This window comes from Rhinatrema bivittatum, chromosome 6 (assembly GCF_901001135.1).
Source record: "Rhinatrema bivittatum chromosome 6, aRhiBiv1.1, whole genome shotgun sequence".
Classification (NCBI taxonomy): domain Eukaryota; kingdom Metazoa; phylum Chordata; class Amphibia; order Gymnophiona; family Rhinatrematidae; genus Rhinatrema; species Rhinatrema bivittatum.
Genome location: NC_042620.1, coordinates 321,241,483 through 321,262,874, shown reverse-complemented (window position 1 = coordinate 321,262,874; position 21,392 = coordinate 321,241,483). Strand labels below are relative to the sequence as shown.

General features: G+C 44.4%; 1 protein-coding gene across 1 annotated transcript in view; it reads left to right on the top strand.

The window, feature by feature from the left end:
* IL1RAPL2 (interleukin 1 receptor accessory protein like 2) overlaps positions 1 to 21,392 on the top strand; it is an 842,791-nt gene that overhangs the window by 696,118 nt on the left and 125,281 nt on the right. Inside the window, exon 5 of the mRNA XM_029607582.1 lies at positions 9,271 to 9,400. Within this exon, the coding sequence (XP_029463442.1) occupies positions 9,271 to 9,400 (130 nt within the window). The remainder of the gene's footprint in view (positions 1 to 9,270; positions 9,401 to 21,392) is intronic.

The following is a 21,392-nucleotide window of genomic DNA, read 5'->3' as shown; positions in this document are numbered from 1 at the left end:
ATGAGCATATGTACCATTTTTGAATATCGAAGAATTGTATTCTTTTTTTTTATGCTTTTTTTAAATTTTACATCACATAATGCTTTCAGTATAGGTCCTGTGACTGATATAACATGCACGCTTCTCCCACACATTTTATTCCCTTGAGTTTATAATGCAAAAATCTGCTAGCCTAGCAGAGAAAATGTTTCTTTCAACGATTGCTCCTGTACTACTCACAGCCCAGCATGATGTACCAGGCAAAGACCAGATGCTGGCCTTCTTGATAGCCCATATTGAGCCTTCTCTCTTTTTCACAGTACTGTAATTGTCCTTTTCCATTAAAATCAAATGTGAAGAGCACACCCACATGCTTTTCTTCACCTAGGGATCACTAAAAGCTATTTAATTTGATGTGTTACTTTAACATTTCCATGACAGCTAGCCAAATAATACGATTAGAACTTAGACCAAGTGCTCAAAATGGAAAATTGTAGCTATTACGGGAACAATTTCCCCCTTGACTTACCTGTAGCACCTTCAACCCTCCCTCACCACAGCTTTCCATCTCTCCTCTGTATCCCGTTCCCACCCTCACATTCCATCATCCCTTCATATTCCTCTAACTACACCTTCTACCAAGGCTCCAGGGCAGCAGGCAAGAGCAACGGTCGGTCAGGGCTGACCCTGGGGGAGAGGGATAAGGGGGGGCAGGGGGGCCAGTGCCAGGCCTGCTGCAAATCAGCCAGAGCAGGCCCCCACCCCACTGAGACTGGGGTAAGGGCCTTTCTGGACCATCTGCCGTTGTACTTGCTGGCTGCAGAGGCGGCAGCTTCTGGTCCATCAGCTCTGAGGAAAAGGACGTGACTCGGGAGGTACGACGGGGGGGGGGGGACTACTGCTGTGGCATGAACTCTTAGCAATCCTCTTGCCATCCAGGTGGGTGAGAACAAGGATTGGAAACGGAAATTGAGGGAGCAATGCCAGCAAGGCCTGCTCCAAGGACAAGGTGAGGTTAATTATTCTAAAATTAGGAAGATGGTTAAAACATGGCTTTTTCCATCTTGATGTGGGATGTGTGGGTGATGCATTGTAGCTGCAACTTGTTGATGTTGTGAACTACTTTTATTGTATCTGTACTGATTATGAGGTGTATTGATTTTATAAATAAATAAATAGATTATCTCAAGCATTAGTGTTGGGTCTATTTCTTTTCAATATTTTTATACATGACATTGCAGAAGGGTTAGCAGGAAATGTTTATCTTTTTGCAAATGATACAAAGACCTACAACAGGGTAGACAAAGCTGCCATACCCTAGGGTACAAGTTGTACTTCTAGGTTACATATGTGTGCCTCATCCTGGCTGCATATCCAACACAGCGCTAGTGTTGCACGAGGAGAGGGCCCTATCACCACTTCCCTGTCTGGGGCTATCGGATAGAGCTTGCAGCACTTCTCTCCCCCAGTTTCTGCTAATCCAGCTTCTGCTCGGGTCTGCACTCACGTCCCTTGACTGTAGCTCCCTGTGATGGACAACGTATGTGTACAAGTTGGGGGGGGGAGCTATGAGGGCCTCAGTCAGGTTTACCACTGCAATTCCTTTTCCATTTCATGTTGTTTTGAAAATGAAAGAAAGGCAAATGAAACTTCATTTTAATTTTGAAAATAAAACAAAAACAATGCCAAATGCTCCCTTCCAGTTTTGCTCATTGCCAACCAACCAGCCAACCAGATCTCTGGACCACCCAACTCCCCCTCCCCCACACCATCATCCACAGGTCCAAGGGGGAGGAGGGATCCCCAGTTATTCCTGCCACACTGGGTCTCTTTTTCAAAATGGTGTCAGTGGATCCTGAGGCCTCTTCGTCCTGTGGATGAGGTAAATGGCTAGGCAGGGTAATCCAGAAGTCAGGGGGTCACTATGGGCAAGTCAGAAGGGGCTTTCAGTGGTGGTGGCAGGTGCAATGGAGCAGGCCAGACATTTACTTATATTTTTGGTTTTCATTTCCTTTTTTTATGTCTTTGTTTGTTTTTTCATTTCGAATGCATGAAAGAAAAAACAAAACAAAAAAAACTAAAAAAGAGAAAAAATGAAATGAAAAAACAAATCAAAATGTAAAAAGTGTTCAGTGCGCACCCGTACTGTATTGTGCTTTTCCCTGTGGTTTTGTAGAGATACTGTAATTTCTATTTTGGTTTATGACTATTGAACAGTATCTTTGCTTTGTAGGCGGGTGCCCGTTTTCTGCCCCTAATTAGGAATCCCTGTCCTTTATAAACCTGCATGTGGAGGCTTCAGCTGGTCTAAATACCCTCATTGTGACCGAGGCCTCACTTGACCTTGCCTGCATGTGATGTCCGTGTGCTAAGCAGGAGCAGCATTCCCTGTCGCGAGGGGTATCAGCACTCCTGGGAACTCTCCAGATTTGACCTGGAGAATCCAGAATTTTGAATAAATTGTCATGACTCTGGGCCAACATCCAAAAACTCTGGGTATTCTGCAGCACGGGCCCCACCAGCAAGAGGAGGAAGAGCAGAAGCATTGGCCTCCAGCTATAGGAGGAAGAAACGGGCAGCATCAGCCCCTCTGAGCAGATGATGAGTGGCAGCGTCGGACCCGTGCAGGAAAAATGAATCAGGGGCAGTGTCCTGATCTGACACTACAGAAGAAGGAAGAAGAGGATCATTGGTTCTGCGGGCTTGGGGAGAGAGGAAGCTGCTGTGGCTAATGAGGATCAAGATTAGGATTGAGAATGAGTGTGTGTGTGTGTGTGTGTGTGTGTGGAAGAGGGAGAGAAGTGAGTGAATGTGTGTGTGTGTGTGTTGAAGAGGAAGAGAATTGAATGTCCTGTGAGCGTGCATGTGTGTGAGCGTGTATGTGTGTGTTGAGGAAGAGGAGTGAATGTCCTGTGAGCGTGCATGTGTGTGAGCGTGCATGTTAGTATAGAAGAGGGAGAGGAGTGAATGTGCATGTGTGTGTGAGAGTGTTGAAGAGGAGTGAATGTCCCGTGAGTGTGGGAGAGGAGTGAATGTGCAGGTGTGTATGAGAGTGCATGGAGTGTATGTGAGAATGAGCATGTATGTGTGTGTGAGAGAGAATGTGAGTGAACATGTGCATGTATTAGTGTGTGTGTGAGAGAGAGAAAAAAGGTGTGTGCATGCTGCCACTGCCCTCCCCCTTACTACCCCAACAATCTCAGGGCGATAAAAAATCAAAAATTCCCAGGTATGGGTGTCAGGAGAGTATAAAATCCACATGGAGAAGGGGCAAACTGGAGGGATTCTAATATCTGGATTCCTGGTGGAGGTGAGCTAACTCTTCACAGAGTGGCACAATAGGGCCTACCTCTCCATAGAGAAGATCCGGAGGATTCTAGGAAAGAGGAGTCTGGAAGTCCAGATGAATAGAAAGGAAGAGAGGCTCCAGAGTATCAGATACAGAGAGGTCCTGAGGAGGAAAAGATTTTCCTTGGAATCTGTCGCCAGAGGAGAGGCATCCTGTCTGGGAAAGTCTGCCAAAGTCAAAGAATGATTCAGCTACAATCAGCCAGATACACTAGAGGGAGAGAGAACAATTCAAGGAGCTATAAGGATACGAATGCGCGGTTACTCCAGGAGGGCAGGAGGCCTTGCATGGTCTGTGGCCCTTCCCAGGGCCAGAACTGGAAGGGGGCTGCATTCATGTTACGATCAAACATATTAAGCTGCTCTGAATGCAGATACCGACTGGCAAGCCTTCAGGAGCTACGAAGAGGGAGCAAAATCTTATGGCAAAGCTCGGCTGACTATGGAAATACTCCATTGGATTCTGAAACGTTTAAAGGTTTCTAGGTGAACTCTTATAAAATAGAAACATTTATGTTTTAGCTTTGTGTTGTACCATGATAAAGCCTTTTATTTTGAAAACAGGGAAGAGGCATTTAGGCTTCTCTTTGGTTCGCTCTTGATCTGTCAGGTGGCGGGTGGGCTCTGCGGGCATTAGCCACAGTCAAATTCAGACGAGAATTTATTCACAGGCGCACCTAGCATAAACATAAACAAGACCTGGCTTATACACCACAGGCAACTGACTGACTCAAACTGGCTGCAGGCTCTGTAGGACAGTGGTTAGAGCACTGGTCTTGTAAACCAGGGGGCATGAGTTCAATTCACATATGACTTTTGGAAATTCAAAGGTATGTACATAAATCCAAACCTCCACAACCCCGCCCCCGAGAACACCTCCTCTTAGTCTGAGTATTCAGGACATACGGCATGAGTTTACCTGCATATTGGGTGGACGATTTTGTAAAAGGTCATTTCTGCATGTTATCCCCACAGAAGTCCCTTTGAAATTAACCCTCACTAAAGATACAGTGTAATAGCAATCACTTTCCCTCTGTGTCTCTTCCTCGTTCTTCCTTGATGCTTTCTCAGATCCTTGCTTCAGTATTTCTTAACTATTGACTACTGTAATTGGTTTTTTTTTTTCCTTCAGGAGCAGACATAATAGTTACAATGGGGCCGATGCAAAACAGTGCACTCAGCTGAGTGCATTGTTTAACCCGTGGTTGGATGCGCGTTTTGTAGGCGCATCCGCAGCCCATTTTGCTATAAGGGGATTAGCGCCTCCACAACACGCGTCCAAAACGCAGTGAAACTAATAGCACTCATCACATGCAAATGCATGTCGATGAGGCTATTAGTCACCCCACATACAAAAAAAAATTGTGGTGATATTAAGTCGGAGGAAGGAAAAGTTTAAAAGATTAAAAAAAAAAAAAAAAAAAAAGAGTGCCAGCGGTCAGGTTAGGGAAACGGATGCTTAGTTAACCAGTGTCCATTTCCCTAACCCGTGGCTGTGTGCCGTTTAGGAAAATGCTCGGATAAATTCAGCGTCTGTTTTCTTACCCCACGGGCAGCCGACCACTCCTGGGCGCAAGCTGCCAAGAAGGTGCTAGGGATGCGCAATCGGCCCTAGCGTCTCCTTGGCAACGCGACCCCTAATTTAAATATTGCTTGGCATCCCCAGGAGAGGTGCAGGGCGGCGTTAGGAAAGCGGGCGCTAAATACTTCGCGCCCGCTTTCAGCACATTTTCTTGCATCGGCCCCAGTAAATCTATGAGCTCGGTCTATGGATGATTTCTATGTTAAAGTTATCCTTTGATTTTTCATTTGCCCAGGGTGATAAAGTATTCCGAGCCACTACTCTCTGTCCTGGCCTGACACACAATATTAGACACTTGGCAATGCGTTGTGCAAACTGATTATCTAATTAGGAGGATTTCTACTTTCCCCAGCACATTTGCATATGTTCTGAGGAACTCATCAAGATCTGTGTGATTCTAATAATACATGATAGCAAAAATGAAAAAACAAGGATTAAACAATGCAGTTCCATTAAAGTTATGTTTTTGCTTACTGATTATCCAATCTAACCAGAATCAACTGCAGACCTCAGACAGAAAGCAATGCAGTTTTATTGTAGGGAAGAAACCACTACAAATGTGAGAATTAGCATAGTAACACAACCTAGTAAATGATGGCAAATAAAACCCCAATGGTTCAGTCGGAATGTCCAAGTTGTTTGGGTTGTAACTGCTGCGCCATCCGGGATACCTCCGTGTCTTCTGTTTAGAGTTATAACTGCTGCTCCACGCAAGTTACCCCCATGCGGAAGTGCCACACTGAAAGTTACTACATCCATTTCTTCATTTCCATTCTCGAGCCACTAGGCATCCTCTGTGATTATCCCCCACCCTTTTTAAATTCCATTACCTTCGGGAGGGCAATCCATCCATCCACCACCCTTTCGTGAAAAAATATTTTCTGACGTTGTTCCAGAGAGTACCTCCTAGGAGTTTCATATCACGACCTACAGCTTCCTTTTCATTGGAAAATGTTTGATTCATGTGCATCATTAATACCCATTTAGTAATATTCTGCCTTTCAGCCATTTCAGAGAGGATTATATTAAGGTGCTGTAGATATTTTGCTGTCCCAGCAGGCTCACAATCTGTTTGTACCTGAGCTAATAGAAGGTGAAGTGATTTGCTCAAGATCACAAGAAGCCACAATGGGATTTGAACCCTTGCTTCCCTAGTTTACAGCCTACTGCTCTGACTACTAGGTTACTCCTCAGTGTATCCCATATACAGTGGCTTTCAGTGCAGGCCTCACATTTTGGTTGTCTTTCCCTAGACCACCTCCATCTTGTCTCTGTCATTTTTGAGATATAATCTCCAGAACTGAGCACAATACTCTAGGTGAGGTCTCATAAATGACCTATTCAGGAGCATTGTCACCTCCTTTTTCCTGCTGCTTGGGCATGGCTCTGGTCTTTGTCACTGCCTTGTCTCATTGCTTCACTGCCTTCAAATCTTCGGACACTATCTCCCCGCGATCTATTTCTCAGTCTGTGCACCTCACTGAGTCTGCTGCCTGCCATCACACTTCCTTTGGATTACTGCACCCCAAATGCACAACTCTGCATTTTTTGGCACTGAATGCCAAAGCTTTGACCACTTTTTGAGCTTTCTTAGATCACTTCTCATTCTATCTTAATGTCATCCAGAAAAATACAAACTTTTCCCTCTAACTTCTTCACAATATCACTCACAAAGTTACTGAAAGAGAACTGGCCCCAGAACTGATCCATAAGGCGTTCCACATGTCTCCCTTCCCTCCTCAGATTATGTTCCATTTACCACTACTTGCCGCATCTGTAAGTCAACCAATTTGTAATCCATTCCACCTAACTTTATATTGCTGGAAACATTTTTGTAATGCTTCCGATATTACGCTGTATCAGTAACTGACTGCAACTACCAATTTTATTTTTTAGTGCTGCATATTGAGGGTAGCCCCACAAACACACACACACACACACTTACCCTGTTCTTACTGGAGATGGGGGTTTGAAGGAAGTTCTTTCCCTCAAAGAAGATAAAGCACTGGTGCCGGCTATCAGGAACTGGACAATGGGGCACAAACAGAATATAGTATACAAGATTTGTGTTACAAAGAAATAAAATGTTATGAAATGTTACTGTACATTTCTTCTATTGTGACAATCTCACATACAGTAATTTTGGCCGATAAGTTGGTAAACTCCATTAATGCGATTCAAAAGTAGCTCCACAACTTAACTTCTTCCAGAGAATATTTTTAGGATTTGTTTCTTTGGATATCAGCTTCTCTGATTATTTATGTTATTTCCAATGTCCTGGAGATAGCACCATACCTTTGTTTCTTGCTATTTTCCCAACTGCTGATTGCATGTGGATGGATGTCCTAACAGATTACTCTTACAGACCAATTCAATACCATGCACTGCGGCCAGCGCATGGCTCAACACACGATTGGACACGTGTTTTGCATGTGCATCCTTAACCCCTGATGCAAAACGGGGATTAGTGTGTCCAAAACATGCATCCAGTCAAGCATGCAGCTAATAGCGCTCGTCACATGTAAAGTACATGTAGATTAGGCTATTAGCTAATTCCCGCGATGCAAAAAATTTCCCATTGTCCAAGGCACCCTTGCAACATGGCTAATTTTACAACAGCCCAGGGCTGACGTAAAGGTCTGCCGCACTCAAAGGTTCATTGTAAAAACCCAAAACTCCTGCTTTCTGTGATCCCTCCTACTAGTATCATCACGATACTAAATAGGAGGGATCACCGAAAGAAGAATCAGTTTAAAAAAAAATTTGGGTGCACCCAATATACACCCACAATATACATGGTCCAGGCCGTGTATATTGTGGGTATATATTGTGCCAGTAGCGGGAGAAAACGGACACTTGTGTTGAGTATCCATTTCCTAACCCGCACTGACAGCCACCTTTCCTGGGTGCCCGGTGCCAAGGAGGAGCTAGGGATGAACAATTTCCCCTAGCACCTCCTGTTTACCGCAGCAGCTAATTTAAATATTAAATTAGGTGCCCGGGAGAGGTTGATCGGAACGTGTTAGGAGAGTGAGCACTCATGATTGAGCACCCGTTATAAGCGTGCCAATATTGCATCGGCCTGTTAGTGCACCTCAGTTAGTGCACCCCTGTTAGTGCACCCCAGTCCCTGGAGATCTTCATTGCAGTCTCATTCTCATGCCACAACCTGCAGACAAGGCTCCTCTCTCTCCTTTTCACTGCTTGCACTAGCTGGATATGCTGGTAAACATGAAGAGGTCAACAGCCAAAAGCCAGTTAGACAGATATCTTTTATCTGTCTAATTGGCAAATGTGAAATATTCAGCCACTTATTCAGCTCAATTATAGCTGGATGCGTAGTCGTATGGCTATAATTTGGCTGGATAAAAGGGGGTGTTTTGGGGCATTCCAAGGAGGGGCTGAGATAAGTTGGATAACTTGAGTCCTGCTTTTGAGCAGGTCTAAGGTTATTTATTTATTTATTTAACAGTTTTATATACCGACCTTCATAGTAAATAACCATATCAGATCGGTTTACAATAAACAAGAGTTATCCGGCCTTGAGTGGCCGGATAACATGCTGCTTAACCAGATATCTTTAAAAGAGATTTAGCTGAGTAGAATGTTATCTGGCCACGAAAGACCGGATAACTAAATTTCTAACTGGCTATGTTTGAATATAGCCGGTTAGGTTTTTAGTTATCTAGCTATATATAGCCAGATAACTTTAGGTTGGTATATTCAGCGAGATAAACATCCTGCTGAATATATGAAATAAGTTAACCAGCTAACTTTAGCCAGATAATTTATCTACTATCTGGACTAGTGAATATGGACCTTGATATAACTTAGCCACACTTGCTTTCTCCTCGCCCTCTTGATACACAGAACGATGCTCTATGAGATTCCAGAAAACCTCTGGCAGTCCCTTAGTGGAACCTTTGATTGCAATAAGATGATTCTAACCCATTCCAATCTTGGAAACAAGGACTTCTTTCCTCTCAGGGATAAGAACTCCTGCTCTACCTATTCCCTATCCTGCAGGAACTTTCTAGAAGCTCATTAGCCCTTCATGGATCATGCAACTTCTATCTCAAACACATGGGCGGCTTTAGAATTGGCAGAAGCTATTATAGTCCTAGTACTAGAGACATCAATTTAGTGGAGAATACAATGGGATCCCTACATGAGTATTTGCATATTTTTAATTGATGTGAAGACTTTAACCCAACAAATTTAAAATGCAAAGAACTTTCTTTTCGGAATATGTGGCAAAGAATTGATAAGACTTTTCAAGTTGAATGATCATTGCTATGATTCTTTTTTCCAGTTTATCAAAATGTATATATTTAGCATGCTGTTTTTTGTGTCCTCATCAGGTAACCCACTCAGCATAGCCTGCAAAGCATTCTTTGGCTTTAGTGGTGAATCCGGTCCAACGATCTACTGGATGAGAGGCGAAAGGTTTATTGAAGAGCTGGAAGGTCACATCAGAGAAGGTGAAATCAGGTATTAAGGACATTCATTCCCATAATTTTACAGAGCTTGCAGAAGCCTCCATACTGTTCTCAGAATGACTGAAAAGATACATTTTTTATATTGATCTACCATGAAATATAACCCTTGGTATAATATTTCAGATGTTCATATTGATGTTGCAATCTTAAGAGCAATCTATTTGTTGTTATTAAATCTCTGTAAGTCACTCAATATTCGCTGTTGAATATGCATTTATACATTGCAAAGCTGTTAGTAGCCTGTTTTATGAACCTACAGATCATTCCTCATTTTACTTTCTGATGCAATGAGTGTGACCAGTTTCAAAACAGATTCAATCTATAAAGTATACTGTCTTCAGTGAATCTGCAACTGGTATGAAATGGGTATAGGGGAGTGGGTCACAAAATTGTCCTTTAGTAGCAAATCTCTGATGAGACTCTGAGGCCTCAAACTCAGTGAGGTCAGAATAGAGTAGGAATGATAGAAAGTGTCTGGCACTCCCCAGTGGAAGGTGTCAAACAAAACTCCTGCACTCTCCAGGATATCAAGAAAGGGAGAGAGGTTTACTGGTGAGGCGGTCTCTCCAGAGGGAGAGACCTGCCTGACCTGCCTTATACCCTAGGAAGGTGGCTGAGGCCAAGGTCAGCATGCCCAGGCCTCCAGGACTAGGAAGGTCCTATTGTGGACTTCCAGTTTTCCTGAATATCAGCTAGAGAGGGATTTCTTCACAGGGGGGAAGAGGATGGGTTCCTAAATCTGTGCTGAGGGACCAGAGAGGAAATCTAAAAGGAAAAGTTACTTCTAGACTTATCATCTGTCCAGAAGGGGATGGCTTGTGCATTTGTTTGAAATTAATGGTTAAAATGCAATAAATAAGACCATTTATTTCATTTGTGGATCCCTGAAACAATAGTGTGTGCCCATAAATTTAAGCAACATTTTTGTTTCATTTGTTTATGTTTCCCATTGAAGTCTATGGCACATTCAATCTATGGCTGTACTGAGCAAGCAGCAGGTGCAGGTAGGGACTAACTGGTAACTATGGCAACCAGTTCTTACTTGTGTGACATAGCAGCCTCGTTGGAGCCAAGGCAGGAGAAGTTGGCAAGGAAACTAGATGAAGGTCAAATCATGGTGAAGCATCTTTTTAACTAATCTATAGCTGCCAACTGGATCAAGTGACATTGACGTCCTCCCACTGAAAGGTCTGAGCATTTACAAACACTATTTGCCCTGTTGGATTTTGCAAAGAAGGATCTCTCTTCAGAAGCTCTCTGAGAATTACAGAAAAAGCTTAAAAATTAGGAATTGGCAAAGGGCTTTTTCTAACTTTCTCTGCTTTAGTCAGTACTATCTCTCACTGTGACAGAAAGGAAAAGCCAATGGCACTGTTTTCTGTGTTCACTGGGGGGCAGGGTAGGAGTGGAGTGAAGTAGCACCAGTGATTTTTGTGTCTCTGAAGTGGCACAGTGCAGAACAGTGAGGTTATCTGCAGACAGACTGAAATGAAGAGAAGCACAGACTTGCAAGCCTTCTTGTATCTCTTTCTAACAGTCTTTTGTTTGTGCAAAAGGAGTCAGTCAGCAATGCACACGCATACACAGTATATGTGTCTGTGTGTGTTGCAGAGAAATTTTTGCTCATACTGTGAGGGATATCCTTAGAAATATAGAGAGTTGAGTTTGTGCCACCCACTAGCAAGCTGCTGATAACTCTACTTGGCAAATTGGCTGTGTGCTTGCTAAGCACGGATGTGAACTCAGTCTGTGAACTACAGTATTAGAGTGGTACTATGAGTGCTGGTACAGAATCAGTAAATTCTATTTGGATATCAACACCCCCAGTAAGTATTTCAAATTGCATTATTCCACTGCGAGGAAAGGGAAGAGAAGGGAATGGCAGGGGCATAGGATTTGCTGCAGAGCCAACCCAGCCTATGAGAAGTACAAGCACTACTAGAAACAATGAAAAAAGGGAGTCCTGCCCCTAAACTTAAAAGATAATTTTTTAGCTGCAGAAAGCCAGCAATAGATGCCAACTTAAGCCATAAGAAATTGAAATTGGGAAAGCACATGCTACCACCTCCTTGTTTTCAATGAGGCAAAAGGCAGGAGCACCATCTAAGATTAGCTTTAGAAGGGTAGGAGCAAGGACAGTAGCAAGGAAGGGGCAGTAGAAGTTCAATACCCAAAACCAGCAGCACACTCCTTCATTATTACTGCTTCTGAGGTAATGAAGGCAATATTTGTAACAATTAATTCTGAGGAAGAATCTTGTCTGGGATTCTCTTAATTAGAAGATACTGAAGAGCTAGTAGCTAAACAAGATTTGGGAGATCTAATCAGTAGCATCTTAACCTCCAGCAGGGTAATTGGGAGATAAATGATATTGATGGTGTTGAGAGCAATCTCTAAAAAGAGCAGGCAGTGCAGACAGACAGCATGAGTTATGGCCCTGACTTTTTTCCTCATGGCCCACCCTGAACCTCAACTCCAGTGCCAGCATCAGCCTCCAAGGATGCAGAGAAGAGATTTCACAAGACATATTTGATCTGGAATCACTTTAAAGTAAAGGAAGATCCATATTTTGCTTAGTGTATTCATTGCAGTAAGGCCATCAGTCAAGGGAAGTACTGAGGCATCTGACAAATGCTAGTATGCAGTAGGGATGTACATTCATTGCTCCATTTGTTTTTCATTTCAGCAGTGTGTATATCGCAAACAGAAAGTAGGTACACAAAACTGATGGTATAAGCTCATGTAGGTGACCAGCTACATGCACTCATACCATCAGTTTTGTGCGCTTACCTTCCAGTCATATGATATGCACGCACCGCCAAAATTAATGAAAGAAGTAGAGTAATGAATGCACATCTCTGTTTTACAGCATCACCTGCAGATAGGAGTGATATGGGCCCAAGAGTAAGGAATTGCAATAGTCAATTTTAGTAAATAAGGTGACTTGGAGGACAGTCCAGAAGTCGTTGTGATGTAGTAGTGGTCTTAATTCCTTAAGTATCTGCAGCTTGTAGAAACAATCTTTGGTCGTGTTGTTAATATATTTTTTTAAATTGAGATGATTGTCAAGAATGACACCTAGATCTCTGACATGTTGGGAAAAGGGGAAGGGCTGACAGGATAGAAGAGTGTCATGGTGGGCTGGGGAAATGAAAAGCTCAGTTTTTGACATGTTTAGTGTGAGTTTGAGGTTGGTGACGAGGCCATTGATTGAAATGCAGTTATCCCAGGTCTTGAGGGCATTAGGAATGGAGTCGGTGACAGGGATGAGTATCTGTACATCATTGGCGTAAATATAGTGAGTAAGGTCAAGGTCCACAAGGTGTTGGCATAAGGGCACAAGGTAGATATTGAAAAGGGTTGGGGAGAGGGAAGAGCCTTGGGGGACCCTGTGTGTTAAATTAATGGGGTTGGATTCATGGTTGCCAATTTTGACCTTGTAATGACAGTTGTTTAGGAAGGCTGCAAATCCAAGTAAATCACATAGAACATTCTTCTCTGATCCAATTCTCTAATCACCCAATCAAAAAAATCAATCAGATTTGTCTGACAAGACCTTCCCATGGTAAATCCATGCTGCCTTGGGTCAAGCAATCCACCAGATTGTAGATAGTTCACTATCCTTTCCTTAAGCAGAGCCTTCATCCTTCATTAATTTTCCTACCACTGAGATGAGGCTAACAGGCGTGTAGTTTCCAGCCTACTCCCACTCTTGTAAGTGGGACTACCACCGCTCTTCTCCAATCTTGCAGCACTACTCCCGCTTCAAGGGATCTATTGAACAGGCCCTTCAGCGGATCCGCCTATTACGAGAGTGAATCCTTGGGCCGGCAGAGTAGGGAACCAATGTGGAGGAGTCCCAGTGGGCCCTTCCAACGGCAGGTGAGGCTGTAGGAGACCCCTCGGGACCTTCACCACTACCAGCCCTCGTTCCCCACAGGTTGAGCCCTTGGGTGCCGGAGCTGGCTGGACTTAAGTGGGGTCTCAGGCCGGAAGTGAATTTGAGTCTGCAGGCAAGGACGTAGGTAGAGGGTGTGCCTCATAGCGAAACTGGCCAGGGTATGGGTAGGCAGCGAATCTCATAGTCAGATAGGCAATGGTCTTGGCAGGCACGTATCTCGTAGTCAGGCAGGCAAGGGTATTTGCAGGCAGTGTATCTCGTAGGCAGGCAAGGGTCTTGGCAGGCAGCATATTTTGTAGTCAGGCAGGCAAGGGTCTTGGCACGGAGAGGCAAAAGACAGGAAACAGGTATCAGACGAGGGTGGCGGATCCAAACAGGAACTGAAGCCAGGAGTAGCCAAGGCAAGGCCTGAGAAGCAGGCCCTGCTTTAAATACCTGCATGTTTGGGAGGAGGAGTCCAAGCCCCTTTCACAGTAACCCCTGAAAAGGGGTCAGGTGACGTGTGCACGCGCCTGGGAAGCCGGAGGTCAGGAGGAAGGCAAGAGCAGGAGCCGCCGGCGTGCCGTCCTGCATGCGGCATCGGCATGTGGTCTGGCGGGAGAGCCGCGACACGGCTCGCCGGCTGCGACCACTGGCTGAAGCGAAGTTCCCGGGTCCAAGGAGGCGGAGCCGGCCAAGCTGGTAGGTGGGGGGTCTGGCTGCAGTCCCAGTCGGCCGACTTTCACAACACTGCCAAGCACATCTCTGAGCTTCCTCAGTATCCTGGGATGTACCTCATCTAGCCCCATGGTCTTGTCCACTTTCAGTTTTCCTAGCTCTTCCCATACATTCTCTTCTGTAAATGGAATTTTGTCTACTCCAACCCCTTCCAAAGTCTTGTCAGCTTCTGCAGGGTCTTCTTTAGTGAACACTGAGCTGGCTGTGGCAGATGCCCATCAGCAGCTTCACCTATACCAGCCCTCTTTCCCCTTAGGTTGAGCCCTTTAATGCCGGGCCAGCTGGTCTTAGGCGGGGGCCTCTGCTGATGAGCTGGTTATCCTGGTCCCAGGCCAGGGTCTGAGACAGGCTGGGTACAGCTTAATCAGCAGCAGACAGTGGTCAAGGCAGGCAGCATTCGGTCATGGTCGATAGTCAGGCAATGGTCAGTGGCAGGTAGAGTTCAATCAAGGTTGAGTGACAATCAGGCCAAAATCAGAGCCAGAGATCAGTTTGAGGGAAGATGGGACAGAAAGGCAGGCAGGAAGGTGAGGAACTGAAGAACTGAAGACTGACCACAAGACAAGGAACTGAAGAAGAACTGACCACAGGATAAAGATAAGGACCAGGAAATGAAAAGACGAAGACCAGGAACATGCCAGGCAACTTGCTCTATCGAGCTATTGCTGAGGCAAGGAAGTCAGAGTTTGGAGGCCTTTTATACACCTTAGCTGGCTGATGTCATCAATAGGGGCCGCGGGAGGCTCCTGCCACGGTCCCTTTAAATTCGGGGCTGAGGTACGCATGCAGGAGTCAGTAACAGTGTCTTCCACGAAGAAGGTAGTGATGGCATCAGTTGAAGGCTTGGCGGTTTTGAGCTGGTGGACTTCTGCAATGTGGAATTGGCAGTGGCGGCGGTGGTGAGTGAAGGCAGTGTGGATCCGGGCAGGAGGTGAGGAATGCAGTTTGAGGGTTCACCCACAGACCGCCAAATGTAACAAGAGGATTGTGTCTTGTGGGGAGTCAGAAGAAAAACTGCCTTTCAGGGCAAAGGATCCCATAGAGTTGCTGTCTGAGGCAAGCATCAGTCAGAGGGTTCATCCATTTGTATCTACTGAATATGAGAGAGCTGCATCCAGAAGTGCAGGTACTAATAGGGGAAATGTCCAGGGAGGGGTTTTCTTGTCCAGGAGTACCTACTGCCAGGAAGATGAATCATTGCTAATGACTGAGACTGTGATGTATCTTGGACTTTATCTTTCTTATTAAACTTACCCTGACCAAAAGTGTATCATGATTTTACCTGCAATCAAGTTATCAGAAAAGCGTGATGTGTGCTTCTTTTGCTAGACTGTTTGCAGAGGACCTCCAGTATATCCTTAGAGACCATGAAAGACTTCTCCTTTCCCTGCTGTGCAGAAAGAACCTGGGAATATGGGGGTTACCATGACCCATGATTTCCTAAACCCCGGAAGTTGGAACTACATGGGTTTCAAAGAGGGTTGCCAATTGGCTCCATTTTTTTTCCAGATAGATTGATCCAGTCCTGGTTTTACATCATGCCCAGACTTTTACTTGTGGTTTTCCTAGAGTTCCCGAAAGAAAAAAGAACTACAATTAAAAGTATAATTTCCTTTGAAGTAACTCCTTCAGGCAAGAAAAGGGCCATATGACTCGCTGTCCTAGAACAGTTGATCAGAGCTGGCACTGCAGCATTAGCAGCAGTAGAAGTACAAATCCGTAGGAGGTCTATAAGCTGATGCACACTCGCAGGCCCTGTGAAGCCACACCTCTTCCTCCTTGCATGGAGCTTATTGTGTACAATTCTGGTCGCCGCATCTCAAAAAAGATATAATTGCGATGGAGAAGGTACAGAGAAGGGCTACCAAAATGATAAGGGGAATGGAACAACTCCCCTATGAGGAAAGACTAAAGAGGTTAGGACTTTTCAGCTTGGAGAAGAGACGACTGAGGGGGGATATGATAGAGGTGTTTAAAATCATGAGCGGTCTAGAACGGGTAGATGTGAATCGGTTATTTACTCTTTCGGATAGTAGAAAGACTAGGGGGCACTCCATGAAGTTAGCATGGGGCACATTTAAAACTAATCGGAGAAAGTTCTTTTTTACTCAAGGCACAATTAAACTCTGGAATTTGTTGCCAGAGAATGTGGTTAGTGCAGTTAGTATAGCTGTGTTTAAAAAAGGATTGGATAAGTTCTTGGAGAAGTCCATTACCTGCTATTAAGTTCACTTAGAGAATAGCCACTGCCATTAGCAATGGTTACATGGAATAGACTTAGTTTTTGGGTACTTGCCAGGTTCTTATGGCCTGGATTGGCCACTGTTGGAAACAGGATGCTGGGCTTGATGGACCCTTGGTCTGACCCAGTATGGCATTTTCTTATGTTCTTATGTTCTTAAAACCAATACCAGGGAGGTGACTGTAAGCTTGCACTGACTCACAGGCCCAACACTGATTTTCCCTCCAATTGCTGCCCTACTACCCCTGGGCCTGGGACCAATCAAATAAGTGGAAAGGAGGGAAGGTTTGGAGATTGATGAAGGAAGGAGGACCTGAGAAGTGATCTTGGGAGAGAGAGCAGGAACCAGAAAGGGATCTATGGTGGAGAGGAGGACCCAGAAAAAATCCATGGCAGGGGTGGGGAAGAGGGAGAGGATCTGGAACAGGGCCGTTTGGGAGGGTGGGAAGTAAGAGTGAGAGTAACTGGCAAGGGGCCAAGGGGGTGATTAGGCTCACTGGTGTCACTGTATATGATATTGCCCAGAATGTCTCTGCCCTCACTATGACCTGTAGGCTCTTGATTCTTTGACTCTTAAAGGCACAAAGGTTCACAAGCCAGCTCTCAAGGTTGCCAAAAAATAGCCGGATCTTTGACATGGGACTCCTCCTACACCACCACTACCCCCCCCCCCCCCCACACACACACACCACACACACACATACATACACTTGAAAAACTTCATAGGGCTCTTCTCCCCCCTCTTCTCAATGCAAAAGAGCCCTCTCTACAATTTGTTTGCTTGGAGGACTGAAATTTAAATTAATGCCACTGACTGGCATCGACAGGGTCAACCTGTCGTGAAAAAAATGGAGCCAGTTGCGACCCTAGTTTAAAATGCATTCAAGACTGTATTATAATTTTAATGTTCTCAGGTAACCTCTGTGTCTTTCCTGGCATGGTATGAGGTTTTAATGAAAATTTAGTATTGGCAATATAAGATTTGGAATTTACCATATCCATTCACCTTATGGTGCCAACCTCCCAGCCAGTGGTTCCTAGACTTATTATCACAGTCTGCATCACTTGTGCTGTTTTGATGGAGGATGCTTCTTTCTTAAAGTGAATTGTAGCTAATTATCACAGCTGTTACGAATTTGAATACATTAAAGTGTTATACTCCAAATAATTGCTGCACATCAGTGTGCATTGCATATATGTATGTGGGTGCCTATATGTACAGAAATACACATTTGCATCTCAAACATAGGTAACATTTGCTACCAATGCTATTGGTGAACATACCTTGGAAAATCCTGAGCTAGAACATGGAATTAAACCTGAATAATCATACGTATGCAAAATATCAGAAGCTCACCATACCTATCCCGGGAAGCTTTTTCTTTTCCCCTAGAACAGAAATAAACCACCATATCAAAGTGTGATTTGTTCTCCTGCAAGCTTTGAGACAGGCCTGTCTTGTGATTGACACTATCTGTGACATTTATATGTTACCTTAATAATGCTGTGATCAGTAGTGTTACACAAAGTCCCTTTGCCTAAGCTCGGATCTACCAATAAGCTCAGGCTGCAGGTTTTCTTGCTTTCAAAAAATTGTAAACATTTCCAAAACCTAGAGGGGGGAAGTAACTAACTTCAAAATCATGCTCTTTCTTTCTTTCAGAATTTATTTTAAAATATGTATTGACTGTACTGTCTTACATTCTAGGCAGTGTAGAGTAAGAAAACATACATAATATAAAAATAACATCATATAACAGACAAAAATGCATACATACTGCTACAACAGCTAAACGCAGTGAAAGGCTCTAGCCGGCGCTGGATTTGTCAGAAGGCACCCGTTATACCTGCGCCTAGGGTGGCAAACGTTTAGGGGCCGCAGGCTGGCTAAGATTTGCTGCCTTCCAGCTCTGCTGAATCTCATTCACTAGGGAACAGCTTTCTGCTACCCTGTAACAGACCCCTCACAGGAGGTGGGAGGATGAAGGCATCAAACGTGCCAGGGGTGGCAAAACCCTAAATCCATCCCTGCTTTTAGCCCACAGCCTATAACATCAGCAACTCCGTCAGACAGAACCAATGCCAGCTACTATGTCAGCAATGATAAATTTCATCCTAGATTGTATACCTCTCTAAATAAGGCATTTCATTTTTTTCCCTGAAAGATTGTACGTTTCCAGTAGATCGAATATGATCAGGAACAAGTGAGTTCCCTCTCTGAGGACCAGCCACCATGAAGGCTCTTCTAAGCATCTCCTCAAGCTGAACAGGATGCCACTTCCCTGCACTGGGAAAAGGGCTATAGGAATGCGAGCTATAACAATCTCCCAAGCGTCATATTCTGAAAACATCTAAAAAGGAAAAAAAAAACTTAGAGGACTGAGAACACTCTGCTCCCAGAACCAGGTAAACCCTGAGGTGCTGGATGTTCCCAGTCTGCATAAAACAATCTGGATGCTTTTGACTGCTCTAATCACAAGTAAACCGCCCACCCCCTTTTACCAGGGACTACCTTTAGATGCTGCAGAGTACTCACCAACTCACTGCAGCTCTGGAATTCGGATTCCGCTGTGGGGGTCCGGATTTGGGGGGGGGGGGGGAAGCTAACCTGTCTCTCGATAAAACAATCCACACACCTTGAGCTGTGTTTTACTGAAGGCAAAAATAAGCATTCCAGGAGTGCAAAATGCAGAAAAAACATTTCAGAAATACAAACGTAAGGAACAGTCTTTCTCCAAAGATATTTCTTGCAAAGTCCCAAGAGAGAAAAAACAAAACCCCAGCAAAACAGATCTCTGACAATTCCAATGTGAAATAGGTGAAATTCGAATTCCTGAAGGCTCTTACAGGGCTCCTTCCTCCACAGAAACCCGGTCTGACTTACATAACTCCTTTTCTTCTTTGCCACTGAGAAAGAAATTCGTAAATACCTTGTTGGTGGGAACCACCGCCTCATCGGGCTTCTTATTCCAACAAATATTAACCACTCCTGGAATTGTCCTCAAGGTCCCTCATGGGAACCCTTTCTCACAAGCTGAACACCCCTCTCCTCATGGACGAGGGAAAGCAGCTGTACTTTTCCCTCCTTGAAAAGCATGGGCTCCTTGGCTGCCCCTCCTACGTTCGCCGGAAGGCATCGCCGCCCAGTGTCATGTTGAGTCACCTATTGTTAGGTTAGATCTGGTCTAGAGGATAGACACAGTTATCTTCCTAAATAAGTTAAGGTTTATTCCAAAACGTAACAGATAACAGGTTATGCTCACCTTTATAAACTGGAACACAGAATACAATAACCGAGTCACAGGTACCAGGTTCAGGCAAGGATACTGCAGAAGCCAGGTTCTTGGTCAAGGCAAGGTAGGGCAAGGATACAGACCAAATGGATCCAGGATCACAGCACCAATTGCAAGCCCTCAAATTGCCAAGAACACTTAAAACCTTATAAACTCCTGAGGACCATTCTCTTGGGAGGGTGGGGAGGCTTTGGGTCTGGGCTCAGTACTGTGGCTTAGGGGCAGAGCACTAGCCCTCCACTAGGGCAATACAGAGTCCAGTTCTTTTTGTCTTTACACCTATATGACGTCTGACTATTGATGCACCCTTTAGAGGATGGACCCCTTTAGGGAGCCACCAAAGTGGTCCCTTACTAGTCACTTCAGTGTCTCCACTGGGCAATGAGGTAAGAGACCTCTAGCAGGACCAAAACTTTGGAACACATTACCACAGGAATTGAGGCTTGAAACGAGTTTTAAAAGGTTTAAACATGATCTCAAAACCTGGCTATTTGTCAGAGCATATATGGAGTGAAAAAAGACGCCTTTTATTACCTATTTTATGACTTTTTTTAACCTATCTTATGCTTTTTATGGTCTTTTAACGTGCAGCATTAGTCTCTATTTTAGTATTTAAGTTACTGGCTTTTTCCAATTTTACCTGAATATATTGAGATATATTAGGAACTAGTGTTTGTTTTAAAGTTTAGATATTTTAAAATGTTATTTATTTAAAAATTGTGTCTGGATTATATCTGTTGTTACTCAAATTTTATGTATTGTAAACCGTTACGATGGTATTTCCTATTGGCCAATAAAAAATAAAAAATAAATAAATAAAATAAAGAGAGTGGTGTTTTGTAACATTCCCCAGTAGGATGTATCTTTCTACTTTCAGTGGTTTAACAAAACTCATGAGCCACTCTGAGTTCTCTAGAGCTTTGTCTCTCCGAGGGAGAGAACTTCCTGTCCTATTTTCTGTCCTGGGAAAGTGCCCAGGCCTTGGGAGATTTTTCTCTCATGGGGTCCAAGGTGAAGCACTGAGACTACTGAAGAACAAGAAGGTGATCTATAGCTAGAGGGAAGTTAGACCCAGATTTCACATTTGCATTGGGAGGATCTTTTCAGAGACAGAGAGTGGAGTTCCAAGTAGGAGACAAGGGAGCACTGCCAGGCTTGGAGGTTCTGCTGCTGCCTGTCGAGAAGCAGCAGCCAAAGCTTTCTGCGGAGTTTATCCGTAGGAGCTCCCACAGTCTGTGGAGGAGGAGTTTGCAGGCAGCACCGGGGAAGTGCCCAGGGAGAGGCCCTTGAGAAGTAGTACCTACTGCTAGACTATAATGATTCTCCGTTGGCTCTGACTGTAATTTTTCTTCTGGATTTTATTTTCTGCATTGAAGTGCACTAGTCAGTAGTGAACTACTTGTGATTTTATTCCTGCAATCATGTCACAGTTAAAGAATTTAGTATGAGCAAACCGCCACCATGTGCCTGAGTGTTTTTGTTATGGATTATTGCAGAGGACCTCAGGAAAAAACCCTAAGGGCCTTGAAAGATGTTCCTTTCCCCCGTGACGAGAGAAGCACCAGGCGGCATGGATCAGTGAGCCCCTGAGCCCAGTTAGCCAACAGGACAGGGGCTACATTACTATCACGCAACTCTGAACCTCCCATTGCTGGAGGTTTCCGATCTTTATCCTATGGAGAGACCTAGTCAGTCATACATTTGCATTGTTTGATTGCTCTGCTGCAGCTAAGCCAACTTGCTTTTGGTTTGCTGGACTGTTTAGCAAAAGCTGCCTAAGAACTTTGGAGCTTGTCCTCAGTTAGTGTTTCCCCCTTCATTTGTCTCCTAC